Consider the following 24,566-nt stretch of genomic DNA (forward strand, 5'->3'; position numbering starts at 1 on the left):
AACATGGCTAGGAATATTTTAAAAGTTAACTGTGCTTTAAGGATTTCGTGCCTTGAAGGAAGGGACATAATCCTGTTGACTTCTTTAAGTGATCCTTTTTAAACATTTTATGCCTTATTGAAGGGTGTGCTAACCCCTCAGGGCCAATGTCTTGTTGCATCCCGTGGGATTCTTGCATTACTCCTGAGATCAGGCATACGAAGAAACCAGCAGCGCTTCAGAAGGGTAGGACCTGATGCCTTGTGGCCCTGGCACATGGTGCTCATTGTGGTGGCTGGTCAGGAACACTGTGTGACACACACACACACACAGAGACACACACAGACACACACACACACACACACACACCCCACCCCACCCCACCCCCCTCTGCTGTGCCGTGTCTCAAGCAGTGACCAGCCGCTTTGTGACTACCCTGGGCAATGCTGGGGGTGGGAAGTGCCCTGGACAGCATCCGTGAACGTTCTGTGCAGTTACACTCACCAGCCTTTGTCTGTTCAACAGCTGATGTAAAGCAGAATGGACCCAGTCTTGGAAAAAGAAGGAAAAGAGGTCCAGAGAGTTCTCTGGAGGGAATTGCACTGAGAGGGGGTTTGGCAGTTTATGGTCTGTTTTTTGCAGTTGTTGCAGAACTTTTTAGACTTTCTGTGTGATTTGTGAGCCACACCAAAGAAATGAGCAATGCTGAATAGCTGTGTAGGTGACAGATATTTTGCACATATGCAAAAAGGGATTGCACCATAAGGTCGGAAAGACAGCAGTTGTGCGAAAGACCAATTCCCAGGTGAATGTTTTGTTTCCAGTGTTTTGGGAGAGGCATTTACAGAAAGCTCACAGAATTTTATTTATTCAGAGTCCTCTTTATTTCCTGCTCCCTTCCTGGCCGTGCCTGGAGGATGTTTCCATGGAATAGAGAGCAGAGTTTTGCTTTGCACCAGCCTGCTCAGCTACTGCCCTTACCTCCTCGTTTGATCAGTTCCCAGCAATCATTCTCCTCATGCCTGCTGATCATGTAATGGGCTCTTCTCCACACCTCCAACACCTCAGGCAACACTGCTACTTGATTTTTGAAAATTTTAAATATCATGCATGTGAGAATGAACGTCTAAAAGCAAGGGGTAAAAGTTAAAGCTTTCTATTCAGCCATTGAATGGTTTTCCTTGGGCTGCTACTGCTGCAAAGAACAGTGCCTTTGCCTGTTCCTGTAGTAATCCTACAGTGTTTGCCACTCGTTTTCCGCTTTTTTTTCCTCTGTGATAAAAAAATTCTGTGAGTTCCTATGTTCACAAAGTGGGTGTCAGATGTAGGGTTTCCTTTGTATGTATGACAAAGTGCCAGGCATTGAAAACCAAACCTCCCCCGGCCACATGGATGGACAGTAGTTGATTACCTATTAAAAAATGCCTCCCTTGTTTAGGCAGAGTTGTTTTAAAATTATGTTCTTCTAATGCATTACCACCTTGGATGACATGCGGGCCTTCGAACCCATAGGAAAAGCTTCAGTTCTGATAAATAAAATCAACAGAACTTCCTAGTAAAACCAGTTGTACGGTAAAGTGAAAAGAACAGCAGCAAAGGCTCCTGGCTGTAATCTGACTTAGTTGGGAAATACCGGTGGCTTTACGTGGTCCACTCGTTTTTACTTTACACCGGCTATATAGCAGAGGCAAGCCCGTGGCTCGTTAGAGCTGAGGCTTGTCTTTCCTGTGGTCATTCAGATGCAGCGGAAAGGAACAGCGCCTTAATGGTGTGTGGATCAGCAAGACCAAGTCTAAATGGGTCAGCCTCCTTTCTTACCACACTGGCTTTGCTCTGTTTAGATTGCAGATTCCTACCCTTGCCGTTATCTGTTCCTTTTGATAAACTCTGCAATGAGAGGAAATGTTTTTGCATCATTTTTGGGAGCCCTGTTTCCTATTTGAGATCTGAGAAATGGCTTGTAGCACTAGGACCCTTGGGAACTTATTTTTCTGTGTGGAAACTAGACCAGCATAATGAGTAGCCTCTGTGCAAATTCAATATTAGTTCTACACCTAAGGTCAAGCTGAAGTTAATGACCATTTTTTACATACAGAAATCAGTTATGAAACCAACATTACATTTCACGGTTTTGTAATTTTAAAATGAAATGAAATGAAATGATGGAGTAATTTATATTAAATTGATTTAAACTACAAAGCATAAATATCACGAATCCCAGATTAATGTTTGAGAGAAAACGGCATCATTGTCACTTGTGCAATAATTTGTTCCCCAATTTACAAGCACCTTTATTCCATCCCATGCTTGCTGTGCTTTTTTAGATACAGAGGTGCTGAATAATGCTGTAAGCAAGAGTCTGTCTTTAATAATTTTTGCATTTTCTTTGTTTCTTTAATTAGCTGATTTACTCAGCTGATTGCACAGCTGTCTGGGCAACACTCCCCCAGGGGTCTGCCAACTGTTTCAGAGATACGTAGTGTACTCAGCGAAGGAAAATCTGTACAGTAATTTGCATATATATATGCAGAAATAGTGGGAAGGAATGAGAAAGCTCAAAGGCAATTTTTTTATTGCTAATAAAAGGGAACATGTTAAGGATGAGCTTAAAAAGCTTTCTCTTTTCAGTAATTTCTGGGAAAAGATTACAGTTTCACGGTAAATAAGGAACCAATTCTCAGTTTGAGGGTTTTATTCCTGGGATTATTGCTGTCTGTTATATGCAGATTTGGGGGATTTCAGAGGTATTCAGTGTGTTGGTTTTCCCCCTTTAATTTGGAAAATGGACTTGGAAAATACAGGAGTATGCACGAGGACCTGGTCTGGCTTAAAATGGTCCCCAAATCTGAGGTTTGTAAAGCATTTACTTGCTGCTCATCTTCCTTTCCACTGCTCAGCGCTAGTGCCTTACATAACCTAGAGGATCTGGCTTTTAGTTTCCCCAGCGGTATCAGGATGAGCTAGCTATTCATTTTTTTTCCCACTCTGATAAATTAATAAGCATCAGCAAACATTTTAACACTGTCAAACAGCTCAGAGGTGCCATAGTAACCAGCTGTAACTAAGGCTTGCTGTATGTCCTCCACAAAGAATAACGACGGATATTCAAAATAACAATAAAGTTTTCAAAAATCATGAAATTAGCTTAGAATGACATGGTTTTTTTGCTCTTTGTTTCTGAAAAGCTTTACACTAGCAACTTCATTTGGAAAAAGAAAAGAAACATGCCTCTCAAAAAATTTGGGATATGAGAATGCTAAAAGTTGTGAGCTTCCCAGCAGCTGATGATAAATCAATTGGTGCAGGCTGCTGGCAATTCAGAGCACTGGAGGCTTACCCTGGGGAATGTTATTGCAGATTCCTGAGGTCTTTTCAACAGCGATACTTTGACAGGGACAGAAAAAACAGGCTATAACCATCTAGGAGGGATAAGACAGTGAAAATCTGTTGGCTTGTCAAACAAACAAAGTTGTTCTGTTCAGAAGTGGTCTCTACCAGTTCCATGGTGGTGTGTGTCTCCTATCTGTAGAGGGCACGTAGGTGCCTTTTGCTTACCGGCTAGGAAAAAGAGATGCATATATGAATTTTGATCATACAGTACTGAAAGGATTGAAATCTTACAAAGGGCAGAGTGTTTTGGTGTTCTAGGATGTTAGCAGGTTAAAGAACACTAAATAATAAATTAACATTCTCATTTGAAATGAAGGGTTTCAACATCTGAAAACATGAGGGACGTAACCCGAGGCGTGACCGAGCTTTCTGTGGCAAGCAGAGCTGCCCGTGGGGCCGGTGAACTCATCCAGCTCCCGCTCAGGCTGTGGGGGCGAGCCGGGCGTGTTTGTGCACCTGGGGTCCCTGCACCCTTGGGCTGCTCCCAGGGCGATGCCTGAGGGTTTGCAGCCTGTGAGGCAAGTTCAGCCTTGGGAGCAGCCTAGGGCACTGCAGAGGTAAACTGCGTGACTGCCGAGGGCGACGTTTATGGGTTCCCTGTCCCCAAAAAGGCAGGCAGCCCTGGTCCCCACAGCTGGACTTCACAGCAAGCTCGAGGGCTGGAGTTGGAGTTGTGTGGCACGAGGGGTCTGGCAGCAGTGCTGGCTTGCAGGTTGTCCTGTCCCCTGCCCTGCCTGATGCTGGGGGGCTTTGTTCACAACCAGATCATCAAACTGAGCCAGGTTAAAAGTAATACTTTGCCAATTCACCAACTCCAAATGGTTGATGGTAGTACGGAGAGGGACTAGTAAGTACAGGAGGTGTGGGACAGCCAGCAGTGATGAAGAGCTAAGCTGGCTTTCTGTCCTGGAATGACCATGTGGGTGCTACCTAGAGTGAGTTGCTTACGGGTGGACAGATGTTCCTGTCTGCTGTTCAGCAGCAAAATGGTTAACTGTGATGGCAGTCCTCTCTCAAACATTTAAATAATTAGCTTTCAAAGTTAACACCCTATTAAGCCAAAGGGAGGAAGTTCACACCTTTGCTGCTGTTATTGTTCCAGTCTGGCTGGCTGCAGCAGCAGAATGACGCTAGTGCCTTGGTTTGTGTTGTGAAGGTTATCTCTGCAGCCAGAAGGGGTAGAAAGAAGAAACTTCATTTATAGAAAAGGAAGAAAACACAATACAGCAAAGCCTCTGGGAAGATTGCAATGCCACGGGTTCCAGGAGTTGGTTTATGTGTGGATTATTTTTTTTTTTAACTGTCCTTTCCACTTTCAGTTGGGTTGAAAGATTCTTCTGCGTTGAATAAGACAAAGTATTGAAATGAAATAATGTGTATTTAAAATCTTACTCAGCAAACATAATTAATTTATCCTCAAGTCTGGGGGCATACAGAAGAGCGTATCGTGGAGGCACAGGTCTGTGAGTAGCCCTTGGCAGGGTTCTTCCATAGCCAGGAGAAGGTCCATACTGCTGCGGGTGGCTGATGTGACCCTCCCTGCATGCCAGGCTGTCTAGCTAAGGTGAGCCCTTTGACGTGCCTGTAATGCTTTGTGCTGCTGAGGAAGACAAGTCCCTTCCAATGCCTTAAATCTACATTAAACTTTGTGGTGTGGCAGTAAAAGTGGGGGAGTGCTCTCAGTCGGTAATGGTGACAGAAAGGATGTGCTCGGTTCCAGCGTGAGAGTGATGGTTACGTTCCCTTTCCCTTCACAATGCCATGCGATGGCTGATTCTGCTGAGGTAGCTAGTATAAACTGATTTACTTCTGTTTCTTATTTCTTTGTTATTTTTTCTGCTGATTTAATGAGCTGAAATGGGATTACTAAAGGACAAGGCTCTCCCCCGCAAGAATTCTCTGTTCCAACATTACTTTATCGAAGAATCTGCTAGCAAAATCTTAGCTCTGGTCCCTGGGGACACAAGGAACTCAGATCAGATGCTGGCCCTTGTGATCCTTAAGTGACCATAAAAAATCAACATCCTGAATTCCCTAGGCTAATTTGCAAATGGACACATTTGAACTGCATATTAGCAAGCTAATGCTCATTTAACATCTTTTTCTTCCATTCATGGTGACCTCCAAAGGAGGAGAAATGCTGCATATAGAAAAGGGGATTGGTCCCTCTATCTTTGTTTGTATTTTTTTCCTGTCTTGGGTCTCAAGCATGAACCCAAACATAATATCAAACAGATACCTATAGATCAAGGTAAACCACCTTTGCCTTTCCCTGGTGTTGCTACTTTGTAAGACCTGCTGGGGTATTTGCACCAGGGAGCAAGGCTGGGTTTATGCTGGCGGAGAAGAAAGGGTTTGGCCCAGCTCCAAAGTTCACAACTTTTTTGTACGTACATGTTACATTTTTAGGGAACTGTCCCAGAATCAACACTTGCCTGGGAAATCTTTCCCATCCCACCCTAACCTTCCGGTCACTTTTCCTATGGTTGAATTTGCAACATCAAGCCTTTTTATTAAGAAATAGATGGCGAACCGACAGTGAGTGGGAAGTTATCCTTGAATTCTTATATTTTATGACACACCTTTTATTGCATGCACAAAAGCCCATGAGGGCAGCGCCTGGGCCACTTCAAGGGGTGCCTGTGAGTTGTAATAGGAGGCACGCAGTGTATAGAAATTGGTTTCTTATGTGTGTGTGGTGATCCCCAGTAACATAAGTTTCTGAATACACAGAAATACTCTAAGAAATTAATGTGGGGTTTTTTTTGTATTTCATAGGCAAAATATGTAGTAAACTTTTCATACAGAAACCAAGAAAATATATTTAAGGCTTGTTATTCATTTGTGTGGCCACTTCAGCCTTCAAGGGTCTACATTCTTGCAGTGGAAAAAAATGCATGAGGCGGTGTGATTCCTTCAGTATTGCTCCCTGCATGTAGTTAAATGGTTCAACAGTGCCTGGTTCTTACGGGTTTGGATAAGAGGCAGAGAGGACAGGACACAAAAAATCAAGTTCATGATGGAAATTCCATGAAAAAGAGGCCGACTGTTCCCTCTCTCCCAAGAGGGCTGCAAGAACATCAGTGCAAGTTCTGGCTGATTTTTTTTTTTTCCTTTAAGAAAATATTTACTGGTTCTTTTCTACATTCCTTACACTGTCTAAACAACATTGACGCCAATGAGAGCTGGGTTTGGATTATGAACTTTTTTCAGCTTTTTTTAGAGTTGAGCTGTGAAATTGCTGATAAAACCAGTTTTCTTCTTTTTAAGCTGTTCCCTTTAGGGTACATCTAAGTTGAGGGTTTTTTCTCATCATCTTTAAAATTGCTGATGCTAAAATTGTTCAGTACTAAAGGGATACCTGTATCTGTTGTGGTTGTGGACAGGCACCCTCTTTCTCTTTCTTTTTGTGCCAGGTATAAGATTTTGCTGCCCTCAGCCCTGGGTGTTCACTGCTTGTGACAGCTCCTGGGCCAGATACCGTCCCCTCGCTCACCTGCCAGCCAGCCAGGCTAGCGACAGCGTGCTGCTCCTTGAACATCGGCCTGTTTGCTTTGGTGGAAAATGCTCTGATGTGCTTATCCTGGCACTGGGCAGGGAAGGGGACACTTAGAAGCTGGTGATGAGAAGCCAGTTGGCTGCCACTAACCTTTTCCCCTGGCCCAGCTGTTTGCGGAGTGCCCATCTGCTCCGGCTTGTCGGAAAAGCTGGCGGGATCAATGGAAATCACTTAAAGCTGGACCTGTGTTCTTGTTACTAGCAAGGTGCCACTCCTTTAAATGCCGTGATTAATAGCCAGTGTCTGTGAGGGTGTTTTGCCCATCAGTGGCTACAGCAAATTGATTTTAGGAGAAATCAGAAAATTGAAAGGAGAGTTGGGGAAATGTTGTGTTTCTGCTAACACAGCCACAGAAATAAGTGATTTGCGGTTGCTCAAACAATGATTTTTCAGCATTTGCTAATGCCTTCTGGCATTACAGTGTTCTGTGTTGTGCTGGTTCTTCTGACTAGCGTTCTGCAATGGATGTCCTGAATTCTTTGCATCTCCCACAGCGGCAGTGGGTAGAACGGGGTCACGTACGCGTGAGAGTGTGCAACAGATCGAGGTGGCTCTTGGGGAAGAAGCCTGGGAGGTGGGTTACAAGGGAAGGGGCTGCAAGAGCCTGAGTCTGCGTGGATGGAATAGGTTGGCCTGGGAAACCCTGCCCTAGGAAATCTGGGAAAGCAGGGGCCGCACGGGGCTGTTGGGGCAGTCACTGGGTACTGCTGCCTGGGGTTGTTATTTTTCCAACCTGGGGCAGAGATATGCCACAATGTCCCAGTGTTTTCATTTTGCCTGGCTGTAAATGCTGCTGGGTTATCTAACCCCATTATACTTGCTTTCTGTTATAGCTATAGATTGATCCTGTGTTTTCAGCATTCACCTTGAATTTCAGAGGCTGGCTGGTAAAGTGATGCCAGCAGACCCACTAGTGAAGATTTATACCAGACTTGTTTTCCTTTGGTAACAGATTAAAAAAGATCCCTGAATAGAATAAACTGTATTGACAAAATGACTCCTCCCAACCCCTCCTTTTATAATTATGTTTTTATTACTTTTTTTTTATTGATAGCATGACTGTGGGGGAAGAAAGAAGAATTATACCCTATATGACATAGCAATATCAGCAGAAATCTTGCAGTAAAAAGAAAATAAATCTATGTGCTTTATTTTAGAGGTCAAGAACACTCTAAAGTTACTTTTAACTTTGCTGGATGCTGCCTAAAGGTTAGGCTGCTTTTTGTCTGCAGTAGAACCAGAGCACTCATGCAGACACACCAAGCTACACCTCATGGCTCACACTGCCGTGTGTAACCTGGTTTTATGTTTTAAGCTCAGCCGTGGTAACCTGGTTTTATGTCTAAAGATTCAGGCTAAGGGTTCAGGAGAATTTAGGTGAGGGTGACTGGTGAAGGTGGCACTGCTACCTGCCAGCCCTTTTGCTTGCTCAACAGCCAGTTTTTTCATCAATCAAATCCTGGGCTGCCTCAGGATTTTGTTTTAAAGCAAAACAGGACTGGTGATCCTTGTCCCAAACCACTGTGGCTGTTCGGACACAGCCTGATGACCAGCTCATGTACCCAGGGGTGAAGGCGAGAGGAGGTGGACAAGAGGAAGCACACCAGCTGAACCCTCCTGCCCCTCCAGCAAAACCATGAGCCTGGCATTCGTCAGGAAATGGATTTGCCAGCTCTGCCACTCCAGGGATGGTTTTTCAGTCACAACTGCTATGGCTACACTGGCAAAGCACTCTGTGCATACACAAGATGGATATTTGACTATGGTGCTTGTAAGTAAATGAGTATGGTGTAAGGTAAAGTCACTTTTCATGTGTTTCATCGGGTCTGACCCTCCTAACCCGCCATGTGTTACATTTCAGAACATCTGAGGGCTTAATGTCCCACCAAAATATAATAGGTGGGTATGTTGACTGGAAGGGTATCTTGGCTTATAGATACTAAACCCACCTATAGATACAGCTGGTTGCAATACAGAAGTCTGATGTGTCCCTGCAAAAGTGGTGTTCGTTTCTTCAGCTAGGTAAACTGATAACTCTGATTTTGACCCTTCTGGAAATTAGAAGTTTGATCCACAACTTTTTTTTCTTTTTAAACCTGCCTGCTTCCAATACGTTCCCTCTTTCTTATTTTAGCAATTCATCAAAATGAAGAGAACAGCAGTCAAGAAATAAGAGGACTAGAAGAACTCAAGGATACCTCTGATGCTCAGGTAAATGTGTGAGATTAATAGTGTCTTGGGAAGTTTTTCAGACATACAAGTTGAAAGATCTGCTTTCAGTATCTCTGGGAAATGGATTTTCCTCAATGTTCTGCACAGGGAGCCCTAGGAAGGGGGTCGTCTGCTATATATTGTCTTATGTGACTCTTTAGAATAAGATTGATGGTTATGCTGGGAATTAATCCCATGGTTTTGCGATCGGACAGCATTCTTCAACTATATCTCTGCTCTTTTTAGAGCATACACGTAACATATACCAGATGTGAAGATAAAATAAGGTGTGCTTTAGGAGGCACGGGCATGTGACATTTTGATTGAATTTTAATCACTGTAAGTAGACATGCAATGATATGAGGATACTTACTGGTCACTTGAGTGTAAGCAACAACCTTTTTCTTTCCTTTCCTGATGTCCCTCATTTACAACCAAAGCATGCTTCTAGATATTGCTCAGAAGAAATGTAACCGCATTTTAGAGTATTTTTTTGTGGAGTTGCTTACACTTTTTGATTCTGTGAATCTTTTTTGATTAATTTCCAGTTCATTCAATCATTTAGTTCATGCATTCAAACTGTGCAAATGCAACTATATTGCTCATTGTATTGGTACTGATTATTGCTTTTAATTTAAAATCGATTTTACCCAGTCTTGACTTTTTTTTTCTTCTATTCCTCTTGAAATCTTACGTTCCCCACCAGTTGCTTTTCTCCTTCCCACAGATGCAACTTGTAGTTCCTGTCTGATTTATCTCCTAACACCCTGCCTGCTAAAAACTTGTGTGCAAGAAAGACAGGATTTGCACTGATGCCTGTGAGCAAGCCTGGCTGAAGCAATATGTATATCTTTCTAAAGGCAGGGGCTGCCTTAGCCACAGTGAGCCCAGGAGGGGCTCTAGGCAGCGCTGGTAGCAGCTCTGGACCATGGCAGGCACCTGGAGAGTGCAGGCAGAAGGTTTGGGGACCGTGCAGATATCCCTACTGCATCAGGATGTATGTGGGCTTTACTAGCCTGCCCTTTGGAGTCATGCTTAAGCAGGATGTTCAGAAATGGCCTGCTCTTTTCTTAATTGCACACAGTTCCAACTCTATTAAAAAAAAACAACAAACAACGAAGTGTAGTAGAAGCCCTAATGTGTGACAATTTTGTTACCTGACTTTGATTCCTAATTCATATCAGTGTGGGGCTGAGGATCAGCCTTCTCGAGCTCAGGTGTATGTTACAGAGCTATAGGAAAGACCCAAGGGGAAATACTGACCTGACTGCACAAAAGATCTGGCTTTCTGTTTTCTTTTTCAGGTTTCATGTATGCTCAGTCTTGCTTGACTGTTGTAGTTATTATTTTTTGAAAATGTTCACATTTATGTCAGAGGTGTAAAAAGAAAGACTACGACATGTGTACTCGAAGCCCTAAGTAGCCAGCTAATATATTTACATGGGCAGGATATAAAAGCCCCTAAGAATTTATTATTGGGATATTTATTCACTCAGCTTTTATTTAGCTGGAAACCAGCTTCTAAGGTTTGAAAGAATTTGAAACATGTTTAAAATTAAACAATTATGAAGTGAGCAGTTAACAAAAGTGTTCATGTACGCAACCAGGAGGAGAGCAGGAGCGTTATCAAAGCACCTGTTGCTCCAATTTGTTTGTCAGTGCCATAAACGCAGCATCCTGCAAACACAGAATACAGGTTGCTTTCAGGGTGTGAATGGGGTTTTTTTCCACTCTACTGAGACTGTGCATGTGGCTGGGGCAAAGCAAATGATCTTTTGAGGCAGTAGCATATGGGTTTAAGTTTTCAGGTTCATCAAAGGTGAAGCCTGTAATAACTGTGGTTTTTCTCACCAGACATGGGAGACAGTGGTGCTGTGGAAAAAAACCCAAACCACCACAAACCTCTTCTGTTAGCAGAGCTGCAGGGTGTGGTGGCTGCTCTAACCACCACGCTGTGGGACTGAGGATTCATTTACATTGGAGTTAGTTAACAAAACTGGTGCAAGCATGCTTGTAAATAAAAAAAATCCCATCTTGTCTGCCTAGGGATGTCTTAATTCACCTCCATGTCACTGCTAGCATATTCATTTTTGGCTTTTACAGAGGGAATATTTTCCAATAGACGTGCTGAAACAGAAAATGTGTTGTCAGCATCTTTGCTTTTCCAAACTCAGTAGTGACTAATTAACTTTCCTTCCCGTTAAACTTTTTGATTTGATTTCAAATATTGCATAAACACCTCTAATTGTAATAATTTTGGGCTGTGAATGGTAGTAAGAGCCTTACTATAAAGCTCCTACATTCTTTTATCATTCATTTTAAATTAAAGCCAGTTAAAATACATAACTTTACGATTGTCACCTTCACATAAGTTAGTATTTGTATATCTGTTGGTGTATGTGAATTAGAGGACTAAGCACCAATATCTGGGCATGTGGGATTTTGGAGGGTGTGTGCCTGCACAAAATACAAATGGAAACTGCACTTTGCAAGTAGGGCGACTTGCCTTTATCCTTTCCTCTAACAGCTTCAAAAGCACTGCCTGAAAATTCAATTTATATTGACAAGTGAAAATGACCAGTAATAGGAGACTCTAACAACATCTTCCCAACCAACTTTTAGAAGCTGTCATCAGTTAATTAGTTGATCAGGATGCTTTCTTATAAGTACTTAGCAGAAAGATTTATAGCGGAAAGTAAGAATAATTGAGGAAATCAGAATTAAAAGTGAGGGATTCATCATCTTCTTCTTAATTACAAAAGGCTAAACATGCTTTTTCATATTTCAAGTGTGTACTTTACTCCCAGAACCAAGCATGTACAATTAATTTAATAATACCTTAGCCCTCCCAGAAATTTTTTAGATGAACTTTTAACCTCTGGAAACCAAATAAAATAAATGTATTTTTCACATTCTCTGTAATTCCTAATTTAAGGAATAATTGAGGAAGGAGGGAACAGGTTAAAATGTAAGATTTCTTCTTGGGAGTTATTTGAAACAGGACAATATGGTTCTTTAATGAAATTGCTGATTTGAATACAGACCATATTTATGGCAGGGCTAATTGGCTTGTATCTAGAGTTACTTCTTCCCTGAGCTGCGCGTTCACGCAGAAAGCACTGATATGCTCTGTCTGAACACCGGCAGAGACCGAGGGGTGAGAGGGGCTCGTGTCCAGAAAGTTGTCTTTCTGTGGGGTGTTTCCTCCACTTGAACATGCTGAAGCCAACTGTTACCCCACAGCTGAAGTCCCTCATCTTAACGTAAGTGGGTTTGCTTCATACACTGGAGATCATGAAGTGTTTGTTCAGCAGAGGGAACACCGCATTTCTGCTGATGTCCATCTGACATTTGAAGTACGGGGACTTGTAACGGTCTATGCCACTCGTAAGTCATGGTCTGACTCATCTGGGTGAAACATGAAGGTGTGAAAAGTGATTCCATAGTACTAAGATCCCAGATCCAGAAAGACTATAAATCTTTATAGTCTCGAGACCCTAACAGGCCCTAAGACTTTGAGTTGTCCTAAGCCTAAAAGCCTGGGGGGATTACAGCACACAGATGTTATACTCTGCTAGAAACATCCCAAAGCCATGAAATAAGCAGGTTTGGCTCTAGCTGATGCCATCGAAGTGTTGTGAAGTGCAGACATCAGTCTTCAGCCAAGTCTGCGATGGTTGCCTATGTTCCCTGTGTAAAGTAGTGGAGAAGAAGGAGAATTTTAGGAAACGACTCATCTGACTATTTTTAAATGTCTACTGTAGAGTAAAAAAAATTACCTTCTTAGGTACCTCTTTATGTCTATTGATTAAATAAGCCTGGACAACTAGTTCAGTATATGCTTCCACATTTGATAAAATCAGTCTTATTCCTGATCTGCAGGTGAAAATGCTGTGCTACAAATCTGTGTCCTCAATTCAGAAGTTAAAAAGCTAATCTCATAGAAAACGTAAGGACCTTCAGGTTAGGCACTGCAATTCCTTGTTTTCTCTTTGGATTTCTGACCTTCAAACCAGCACGTAGGTTCCTTGTATGGGAAAGCTGGGTTCCTCAGGGGGCTGAGGGCTAAGCATAGGACATGCAAAGCACAGGCTGTATCTGAAATTCTTCTCCAGAGCACAGATGCCTGATGCAAGCTTGTGAGGAGATGCCTTCATCCAGACTAGAGCAATGTAGGCATGTAAAAATTTCTTTCAAATAATTCCGTAAGGATGACTCTTTGCACTTAGTCATAGAATCCATTTTTTCCCATCAGCATTAAAGTACTTATTTAGAAAGTAAATTTGTTTTACTCCTCAGCTGAAGAAACCTTAACCCACGTTTCCCTCTTCCTCAGAGAAACCAGCAGACTGTAGGATGGTTTGGGTGGGCACTCTCACACCTTCAGCTGTCGTGAGCAGCAGTTTCTCAAGGCCAAAGGCTTGGAGCCAGCAGGACACTGTGGTTTAGTGGTCAGGGCATCCCTGGCTTTTGGACCTGACTTACAAGATGTTTTGTGTATTTTGGAGTAGATACCAACTCAGTTGAACTCAGGATGAATAGTAGAATGAAAAGGGTGGAGGAAGTGGGCAAAAAGGTTTGTTTGCAGATTGCCTTTAAAGTGGTACAGCAATACCGTAGCCATGTCGCGTGACTGGCCCTCCCAAGGCATATGCTGTTCCCATCAGGAAACATCTGGGCTACCAAAAGCTATGTGGTACCACTGAGCCAGGTCTCGGTTACGCGGACACTACATACATAAGCAAATAATGGACAGTGATATTAAGCACTGACTTTGCTGGGAGCGATTTAGCCCTCATCACCTAACCTTGTGATGGGTCTGGCATGCCTGTGTGCAAGCACAAATCTGTCTTTTTCTCCCTCCCTCTTGCTTTCCATGTGTGTATATATATATATATATGCATATGGATATAGATAGACAGGTAGATATAGGATTTTTAGAAAACAACCAGTGCTGAAAGTTTTGATGAAATACTATCAGCATAGCTTGAATAACTGGCTGAGCAGTAGCCAAAAAATAGTTGTAACGTAGTTTTAAAGCAAATTTCATCTTCTTCCCTAAACAAAACCAGGGGATACTGATTTATTATTTACAGAATAAATAAACGTGGCACAACTGTCTTTTAACTCCTGAGGCTTGCATACGTGAAAAATGTTTGGAGCGGGAGCAGAGGGAGTTGTAGCCTGTTATTTTTAGGAGTGCCTTGTGTTGCGCTTCGTTCTTTTTCCAGGGCTGTTCCTGGCTAACTTTCCCATGAGTTTTTAACCTCTTGCTCTTGTTCTCTTATGTAACAGGAAACAGGCTGACAGGAACAAATAAAACACAGTGTATCTGATAGTCACACTCAGAGGAGCGCTGGTTTAGTTAGCCCTGCCTTCGCTCTTCCAAAGTAGATACATTTGCAGATTCTCTGTGCCTCAGCTCCTCTCCAGTTGTTTCCCAGGAAGCAGCAACTCATTTGTGTTCAGCAAGCAGCACAGAAGTACCACAAACATGAGAAAACAGATGCATTTCTTTTAAGGTTGAAATTTGTGGTGGTGTCATGTCCTGGGACTGTGGATTTAAGTATTTGTTTGCTCTTTCTCCCACCCTTAAGGCAGGGGTTTTGTGCAAGCTTCAGGGAAGAGATGACATCGGACGGATTGAGCTGGTCCAGAAGCTGGCAAGAGAGAACTGCCAGTTTTTGCAGGCGGATAGAAAACCACCGGAGAAGGCAGAACACGTAAGACATTTCTCGTTTGTTTTTTTTGTTTCTTTCTGGTAGGGGAGGGAGATTTAGGTCACAAAACTGGAATAGCAAAGCTGATGGTCAGAATCCAGGGCACACATTAGTCATGGAACTGTAGCTGCTCTCCTCTGGCATTTACATTTCTCTGAAGTGCGTTCAGTTCAATAATTGTCAACACACTTAAAGTATTGTGTTGTCATTAACTGTCAGTTATTGTTATTAATGTCTTATACACACAGGACATAGCAGATGATTTCAGGATGCTTTCTACCAAATTGTGGTTAGTGATTATGAAATATTTGGGGTTTAGGATGTATTTAAATAAAGTATAAGGTATAAGAGTGCTTCATGTACTTTAAATTGTCTTAAAATTACTTTGCTGCTGATACATTTGGGTGCACGTATTGGCTGGAGCTTTTCAGTGTGAATTAAAAAGAATGGTCTGGATAGAGAATTCAGCAGTTGCTTTTAAAAAATTGTGTTTTCAACCAAAAGTTACATTGAAGAAAGCAGCATTCTGTTCTGTGTAATGCTTCTGAAAGCACTTATTCAGATGTTAATAACTGGATTTAAAATGCACTAAAACTTGACTGTTCTGCTTATAGCACAATGTATCCTAATTTTGTTCTCCTAGTAAAGATTTCTATTCTGATTGCATATTCATCTAAAGGTGCCCGGGATAATAACTGCAAGAAACAACAAAAATCCTACCTAGTCCTCATATGTCTTGCTATTATGTATAAGTAATTTATTCCATTTTCTGCTCACTGGACAGTAGAAAAAAGGCATGTGATTTAGAAAAGAAATACTTTTCAGCTCATCTGCAAGCTCATTCCTACTGAAGTAAGGCTGCACAAAGGCAAAGAGAAAGATGAAGTCTTATTTCCAAGCTTCACACTGTTCCGTTCGGCAGTGTATAAGGTCTAGTCTGGTGTAGTTAAACATGTAATTGTATCAGTAGGTGTGCATGAGGGAGGACGGTAATTCGCCAGGCTCAAATCCCTGAGACTGGATTGTTCCTCAGCTGAGCTGCTAGCCATGGACATCTGGCAGAATTTCTGTATATCTTTAAACTGTATCAGCAAAGCACAATTAAAAGTTTAGGTTAATCCTAAAAGATTTTAAGCCAGGGAAGGTTTCTGTTGTGTTTCAGGATTTGGAAGCAAGATTATAGATGCTGTGGGCATAGAAGAGAGGGGAATGTCAGGACTGATACTCCAAAAATTCAGTAGAAATTTCTGCTGCTTGCTGCGGTCATTGCAAAGGGTGCTGTGGTGTCAGCTGCAGCTCTGTAGCTGCATGGATTACAGTACAGTTCCAAAAATGGAAAGGAAAGAAGTGCTCAGCTTTTCTTCTCCTTTGAAAAGTATGGTACTTAGCAATTGCTGCTCTTTAGAAAGACGAGTGACTTCAGCTTAGCAGGAGCTAGAGCAAGCTGCGCATGTCCATTCTGAGTGGTATAAGGCAGCAGCTAGTGCTCTCAGCCAAGGATGTGCCTTTAGACCTAGGAGGGGACAGGAAAGAGAAATGTCGTCTGAGAGACCGCAGAAGCCCAGGTCATTTCCCCTGTGCCCTTTTTTTCTGGGTGGGGAACATCTTGCAGCTAGTGCTAGCAATAACAAATGGTGGTGTGCTTCCCCCACCCTGTTCTGCACTTTGCTGGGTGTTGCAGGGTGGAGGGTGACGTGACTCTTCCCTACGCTCTGGGCAGCCCATGCCCAGATGTAGGAGAGACTTGCAGCCCTCGCTGTGGGTGTATTTGCCAAGCCCCCAGCCACTCTACTGTGGCCACCAAGAAAGCATTACTGAACGTGGGCAAGGGCTGTTGTAGGGTTCTCGGTTTAGCTGACTCAGGTCATTTACTTTCCCTGGAAAAACCCCCACGCTTTGCGTTGGTGGGAGCAGTGGGTCACATATGTCCAGGAAGCTGTGAGCTTCCATCCCTTCCTCTCCCTCCCTTCCTCCCTTGTGGTCTGAGAGCTGCCCTGGTGCATGTGCAGGTGGCGTGATTTGGCTGGCTGGGCAGACTTCACTGCTCGGGGCAGCTGTTCCCTCTTTTCTCCAAGGAGAAAAGCAGCAGGCTGGGTCGTGGTGAGTACTGCTCGGATGTGGGCTTTCAGACCTTTCCATCTCATCCTGCTGCTACAGAAGTGATGGCAGATTCATTGGCATCGGCTTGCTGCCTGGTCCCTCGTGCTCACTGTAAATGTTAGAGGAACAACATGTTCAGGGTGTGGTGTCCTTACAAAATTATGTGTAACATGCCCTTCTTTCTTTTTTTATTTTTAAAAGCATAGCTTACTCGTACATCTCTTTCTTAGAAACACAGGGTAATGGGCACCCAATGTAGACAGTAAAAAGGAGTGGCTCTGCTCGTTCTCCACAGGGCCCTCATTTCTCAGGAGGTATCCCTGGACTAAAGCTTTCACCAGCTTTCCCTGCTGGGGACCTCAAACTGTGCTTTCATGGATGATCTGCCTTCCGCAAAGGGATGGCATTCAGGCTTTAAATGAGATGCCTGAACACCCTGCCAGGCTCTTCTTCCTGCACTTGGAGAGCTGGCTACCTGGCCTGGCCTCCTGGCAGCCCATCCTGCAGCAGAAATGCTGCTGGTTTACAGGATTGTGTGTTTTGGTCAGCCCAGGGCAGTGTGGTCGTTCAAGGCTGGGGGCTTTGTAACCCACCTGGAAGTAAAGCTGCTCTTTCCAAGATGGCCAAGGGGGAATTTTTGCCTTAAGCAGAGTTCTCATTTGTTCTCCTCCAGGAATATGTGCGCACACACACACACACGCATCCCCCCCCCCCAACACATACATAGACCCCCCCCACCCCACCCCCCACACCCACACCCCCCACCACCCCCCTCCCCAAACACAGGGTTAGAAGTGTACACGTGCATAATTCCTGTCTGTGTACTGTGTCCCATGCACGTAATGGGAAATGGAGCTGGGCCACCAGTGCTACCCACTGTGTTTCTAAAGCAGGTCCCTTCAGATTAGTATGACCTCACATGATTTTTTCAGCATTAACAGCAAACACACATGTAGTATGGTTGGGCTTTGCTGATTTTTCTGCATTCCTTTGAAGAAGGAAGACAACTCAGTCTAATTGAAGAATTTGGTACCCAATGACCCCAGTAACTTTTCCTGTATGGCGGATGAGGTGTGGAGCATGACGGGGAGCCAGGCTGTGAGGAGTGCTGGTGAGCCCTCCTATCATTCAAATAAATAAACACCATCTTCATCTGAATTCGAGGACAGAACTTAGTGACTCATGTAGGAAAGGTAGATGACGTGGATGCACAAGAGTCTGGTCTTCTTGAGGTTTTCAGGCAGATAAAACACCTAAAGGTATTCTTCAAGGTGTGCTGTTGGACATCTGTGGTCCACAATGGGCAGGTGAAGCATGGGTTGGTTTAGGTTGCTGGTTCAGAAGGAGATGAAATACAATTGTGTTTTCTCAGAAAAAGCAGATGGTCTGAAAGAGGGAAAAATATGTGACAGCTGGGGTGGTTCACTGGAGGGAAGCTTGGTTTGGGACTGTGATGGGAGAGGGAATAGATTCCTTCAGTTTGGATGCGTTCTGTAGGGTGCAAAATTGTGGTATATATATATGCAAAGATTTTGTACCTGCATACATTTTTACTTCAAATGCTCAAGTCAGAAAGTCCATACTGCTTTTGTTTCAGGTTTCTGGTACGCTAGTGTTTCTTTTCAGATTTACGGTCTGAATAAAAAAGAGCATCCTGAACAAGTCCTGTAATTTAAAAAGTTTTGTACTCAAACTCTGTTATATGTGAGCTGCTTGGTTTTGGCACCGCAAGCTTGCTGTGACCAGGTTAGTGCTGCGTTGGAATCGGTGTTCTTCCGTAGCACACAGTGCCAGCTTCCTCTCTGGTGAATATAACACTTGCAAAGTGCTTTAACTGTAATGCTGCTCACAGACTTGTAGAGGAAAACACAAGCTAAATTATAGTGACTTTTTTTCCCCATTCCCACTTGCTAATGTGTTAGAATAAAGTTCTTAATTAAGGCATTGAATCTACCATATGTGTTAGGTTTCCTAAAACTTGTTTTGCTAATGAGTAGAATTAAGTAGTAGTAAATAAGCTTCTAAACAGGTAGATAAGCTTTTTCCCTGTGTTGTTGCATTTCTACAATGAGATTCAATGTATTAATAATAAATAAAATAAAATGGTTGTCTAAAACAGACAGAAATTATTTTATTACCATATGTGGGATAAAGTAAAAATAACGCTGCAAGCTTGCAGTTCTAATTTTATCACTGCATTCAAATCAGACTCATAAGCCTAGGGAAATGTAAAACTGGCTATTTGTATTTTTATATTATTCAAATATTACATTCCTTTAAAACAATTGCTTTGACAGAAAATAGATGAAAAATCTGTACTAAAATATTTAGCTATAAAATGAGCCTGCTTTTTTGAGAATTTTGCTTACTGTTAGCATTAATTATAATATAGAAAGCAAGCTCTGTACGTGAAGCCTTTTGAAGTAATTTGTCATAGCTTTTTTTGCTCAAGCATACATTTTGAGATGCATTTGAGGCATATTTGCACTAAACCATATTTTTATGGAACTCCTTTTAAGCAACTACAACTCAAATAATGCCTTTATAATAGACATGATACTGTTTGTACAGTGTTTCCAGTTATCATTTCAATGAAGCATTGCATTCATTAAGAAAATCATGACTGTTTATAGTGTCATTGTCTTAGAAAAATTGTCAATGTTTCACCTCATCAGTATGGGGAAAATACTCATTAGATTATGTATAGTACTGTTTTCATGGTCAGATCAACGGAATAAGCTTTCTACAAACTGACACCAATGTTCAAAGGAAATTTAAGATTCTCTAATGCGTTCATTAGAGAACTAAAGAATATGATTTTCTTCATTCAACTACATAAATTATATTCTAGGCTGGGGCTCTTCCAGTACTTCCATGCATCAATGGGGAGGGGAATGTTTCCTGAATCCACCTTGTAATCTCTTTACAGTTTAATGTATATATTAATTAGAGTTACATACTGTTTAAAAGTATGTAAGTACATACAGCCTGAATGTATTGATTCTGTGACTTAGCCAGTTCAAGATGAAAGAGGTATATTATAGGGGGAGAGGTATGTTTTCAGAAGGGCAACAGATACTGAAGAATAGTTTTGTCAATTTATGGGTACTAACTTTTGTAATCAGCGGCCTCATTAAGAAGACAGATGATTTGCTCATTGAAGCAGGTTGGTGGTTGGGCTAAAGCTGTTAAAAAGGCTTACAGAAGAAGATTAACGATTTAGAGCCTCACGTTGTATAGATTACTCACAACCGAGGAATTTCTTGAGGAAATTCCAGCCATGACACATCAAGGTTATTTTTAGGGTGCACCTACCTGTCCAGCTGGTCGCCTGCAAGGAGACAAGAATGAAGGTCAGGACGTGTCCAGAGCTGCAGTTTTTGTAGCTTGACAAAGCTGTGGCCTTGCGCTGATGTACTGTTGAATTGATGGTCAGTCATCAGGGCTCTGATGGAAAAATGGTCTTTAAACCAATGACATCAAATAATGTCTGAACGCAGTCAGTGACTGAAATCTGTGCTTTACTTTTTTTAAAAAAAATCATCACTGCTTTTGTTGTATCTGCTCTGCCTGGGACAGATCTACTGGGTAGCTTGAGTGCAGTTTTACTGCTTCTGGAAGCTGTTCTGCATCTCTTGCAGAGCTGTGGATCAAGTGGACATAACAACTACAGTACTGTACATGTTTTTGCAGAAACTTCTGTGGCTTGAATAGCTGCAAAGTGGTATAGATGTCTGAAGTCATTGAAAGAGAATGGATTTAGGACATCAGCACAGGAGTTCACCATTTCCCTTCATACCTCTTAGATCTGCCAGCGTTAGCAGAAAGAGCTGTACCAGGGTAAGATGATAGTTTGCAATTTTGACCTAATCTTCAACTACAAGCCAAGAAGAAAACGAGTCTGTCAATGAGATTGTCAGTTTATAGCTCTGTGTTGAGTAAAAGTAAGTAATTAAGAGGTAGGTACATGCTTTTTGTGGAGGCAACCTGAAGTTCGAGTCTCTGGTCGGAATCAGGAGGAACAGGGACTTGAATCTAGTTCCGTCATGTTCTGGAGAGAGTGTCCTATTCCACGCGGTCGATCTTTCATCTGCTGGAATGAACGCATAGCCCCAGGGGATCACCTGTTCTTCATCTCTTTATCTTGAGAATAAAAGACTTCTGCAGGTCCTAGGATGTCTTTTTCAGTGCAGAACAGTCACAGGCATCTTTCTGAAATGAAAAGTTTGCCAGAGATAAAGATCCTCCTGCTCAGGTGTGGGACTGGGATCGTTTGGCTGCTGTGAAAAGCTTTGTTTCAGTCTCTTTCAACACTTTTCTTAAAATAATAAGAAAAGTAATTTTTATTTACTACATACTTCAAAGAGGACTTACTACTCCTTTTGTTGAGTCTATTGAATGTGGCCAGGGTTTCGGAGGAGAATGCCCTCTTGCCAGGAGTGCAAAATAGTGGTGAAACGATGCAGTCCTTCTTTCAGTAAGAATAAAACACTTGAGAGAAGACATGCTTGTGCTTACATGATATGTTGTGAGAACAGGGTAGGAACATGCTGAGTGGGAAAGTCACTGTTTCCCTTTGAGTCAAGTTACAAATTCCCATAATACGTTCTTTCCTCCAGATGCTCGGCCTAGTGTTTAAAAGAAAAGAAAGCCTAATTTGCTCCTCTTTGATTTATTCTGTACCGTGAAACTACTTTGTATAGAAGGAAATTCCACATACACATTTTGCATGCTGGGCTTTCTTTGGTGTGGAACGGTGACTCATTCCTGTATGGGACAATACTTCAGCTACTGGTGGGAAAGGGGTAAAAAGGGCCTAAGGTATTTAGCAGGCTAAAACCTGGGAGCCAGAACACTGAATTTCTATTTTTGACTCCATCGGTTATTTAATAAGTAACCTTCTTCAAATCATGTCACTTCTCTGCACCTTTGTTTACCCAGGTATAAAATGGGGTCTTAAACATGTGGGACCTTGAAGGGGTGCTATAAAACCTGCAGCAGTTAATGAATGTTGATGGAATTGCTTTGAGATCCTTGAGAGGTGGTTTGGGGATCCCAGCAAGCTGGAAGTGCGTTGGACTTTGAACCGCTGAGGGCTGGGGGATGTTTTTTAAAAACCTAAGCGTAGCTGAGGCAAGGCCAAGCAGTTGCAGCCGCTATGCAGCCCTTGAGTTCCTCAGGCATCGCTTTAGTGGCTGTGCCATTGGCAGCATCCCTACCCCGCCCCCAACCTGTCCCCAGCCTTGGGCTGCCCCGTGTTGTGTTCTGTGAAGAGACATGGAATAGTGCAGCTGAAAAATGAAATAAACACACCTGTTTTCCAACTGGATTAGTTTCCCTCATGATATGGGAATATGGATCTGGGGTGAGAATGAAATGTGGTGTCAGGGATGACCCTTCCTGGCAAGAGCTGCTCTGCTGTTCACAGTGAAACGTGGCCTTCTTCCTCCATTCCCCAAAGCCTTGTGACTTACCAAATCCAGAAACAGACCTGGGTGAAATTAAACGTTCTTGGGGTTTTTTTGGTTGGCATAATTTTCATCTGTCCTTCACCACGTGGCTTCATGAAGGCTTACGTGCACAAAGAAGGGGATGAATGACAAGTGGGGATCAGCATCTGGGGAGCAAGTAGAGGACAAGAGTGCCGTTTTTCACGGGCAGTGGGACTACACAGTTCTTGGTAGCCCCAACACTGAAAACATGGTTCCTTCTGCTCCATTTATCTATGTGAAAAAGCAGAGGAACTCTCTGAAAGCTGTCATCTGCAAGTTGTCACTCTCCTCTGATTCTGTGTTTCTCTCCAAATTCTGAACCACTTACTTGCTTGTTTCTAGACTGCCCAAAGGTTTACATAAAGTTAATCTATCATTTTCTCCCTTTAGAGAAGTAGGAGTTACCAGTTTATGAATTCAAAGCACCTGCTCTAATGTTTTCCAGTTTTAAATTTACTGTTCCATCCCTCTCTTTGTGTGAACAATACATTTGATGATGTTCTGAATGTTCTTTATTTTTCTGATTTATGACATCGATAAACTCCCAGTTATGCTGCTAATACAGTGGACGTATCCTGCTATCTATTTCCATGTAATTACTTCCACTCTTGTCCCGGGAACTCCCCAAGTAACAAAAGTGCCTTGATCTCTCTGTCAAGTTAGGGGATTTGTTATGTAAATTTGAAAAGATTAAAAAGGAAAGTGATAATGCTTTGAATATGCACCATGCAAACTTAAGTCAGAAATTCCAAGCAGTTTCTGAAATTCAGAAGTAATTTTGTCCTTCAACTTTCAATGGTGCAGATCTTTTTAAGTCATTCATTGTTTTACTAGACTTTTCTCTTGGAATTGAAACCAATCAAGGACACCTGGCTTTGGCTTATAGTGGACCTGGCTGAGAAGAAACAGCCAAGATAATGGGAAATCTTTGTTGATAAGCCAGAACCTGATGGCTGTTCACCACATCATCCTCTTCGGAAGTTTTCTGAGATTTGGTAGCCTGCCCAGAGATCAGTCATGTAAAAAGGATTCAGTGCTTCAGCAGTTCTCCCTTTTTTTTTTTTTTTTTTTTTTTTTTTTTTTTTTTTTTTTTCCCCCCTATCCTCCTAAATAAGTTCAGGAAGAATCTTCAGTTTCATTGAAGTGGAGATTGGGCCAGTAATGCAGAACATGTGTGGTTAGTGTCGTTAAACAGGTCAACACGCTTCCACATGGCAAGCTTTGGTCCTGTTTGGAGTAGAAGCTGCATCAGAGCAAACTCTTTACTAAAATCTGCAGGTCTATGCTAAGGTCAGTGCTGTTCAGTGGCAGGGTGCTCTGCAGTCAGTGGGGTCACGTTTGATTTCAGGTGCTGCTGGGCTGGCACCACAGCCCTCCCCGGCTGCCAGAGCAACCCAGCTTTCTGTGGAGATCCGACAGCCTGTGTCAGGACCTCACTGGAACAAATGCTACCAGCATTTGTTGGTATTTGTCGCTGTAGGCAGGCGCTGGAGACTACCTGGAGCACGCCAGTGTGAAGACTCAGCCTTTTCCTTATATTGAGCTGCCTCCCCTGTGCCAGGGTCAGGCTGTCTGCACTGGGGACTTTTTGGAAAGGGGCAGCTGTATAGTGTCTCTTTCTGCCTCCACTGCTGAAGCCTCTTCCGTAGCAAGAAAGGGCAACTTGACCTTGCGTTTCTTGCAGGCTTCTTTTTTTCCCAGGATTTATTTTAATCATGAGACATCCCTAAAAACTCCAGACCTTGTCCTTTTGCTCTGGCCATTCTGTCACTCACCGTGTCTGCATTTTAAAGCTTAATTCGGCTCCTGCTGATGTTGATAGGTATTTTTTGGTAAGAGCAGAGTATAGCCCTTAGGGTCTAATGCTTTTGTCGTGTCATAGCCTTGGAAGGTGGTGGCATTTTGCAAGATGTGCTTGACATGCAGTCACCTGTGGAGAATGCTGATTTGGTAGCAGTTAATACACTGCTTGCATTCATTTTTCTTGGTTGCATGTGGCAGCACAAAGAGCAAAGAAATGAAAACCCAGGCGATTAGCGGTATTTTTGCTGACTGTCTTCCTCTAAATCAAAGCAGGTATTCCCCTCTCCTTCCTTGGTTAGTGTTCCTACTGCT

General features: G+C 42.7%; 1 protein-coding gene across 2 annotated transcripts in view; it reads left to right on the top strand.

The window, feature by feature from the left end:
• Positions 1–24,566, top strand: part of RAPGEF5 (Rap guanine nucleotide exchange factor 5) — a 162,620-nt gene that overhangs the window by 54,210 nt on the left and 83,844 nt on the right. For both annotated transcript variants that reach the window (XM_055708205.1, XM_055708204.1), the window contains exons 8-9: positions 9,063–9,139; positions 14,737–14,862. In XM_055708205.1, the coding sequence (XP_055564180.1) occupies positions 9,063–9,139; positions 14,737–14,862 (203 nt within the window). The remainder of the gene's footprint in view (positions 1–9,062; positions 9,140–14,736; positions 14,863–24,566) is intronic.

The sequence above is a fragment of the Falco cherrug genome, chromosome 4 (assembly GCF_023634085.1).
Source record: "Falco cherrug isolate bFalChe1 chromosome 4, bFalChe1.pri, whole genome shotgun sequence".
NCBI lineage: Eukaryota > Metazoa > Chordata > Aves > Falconiformes > Falconidae > Falco > Falco cherrug.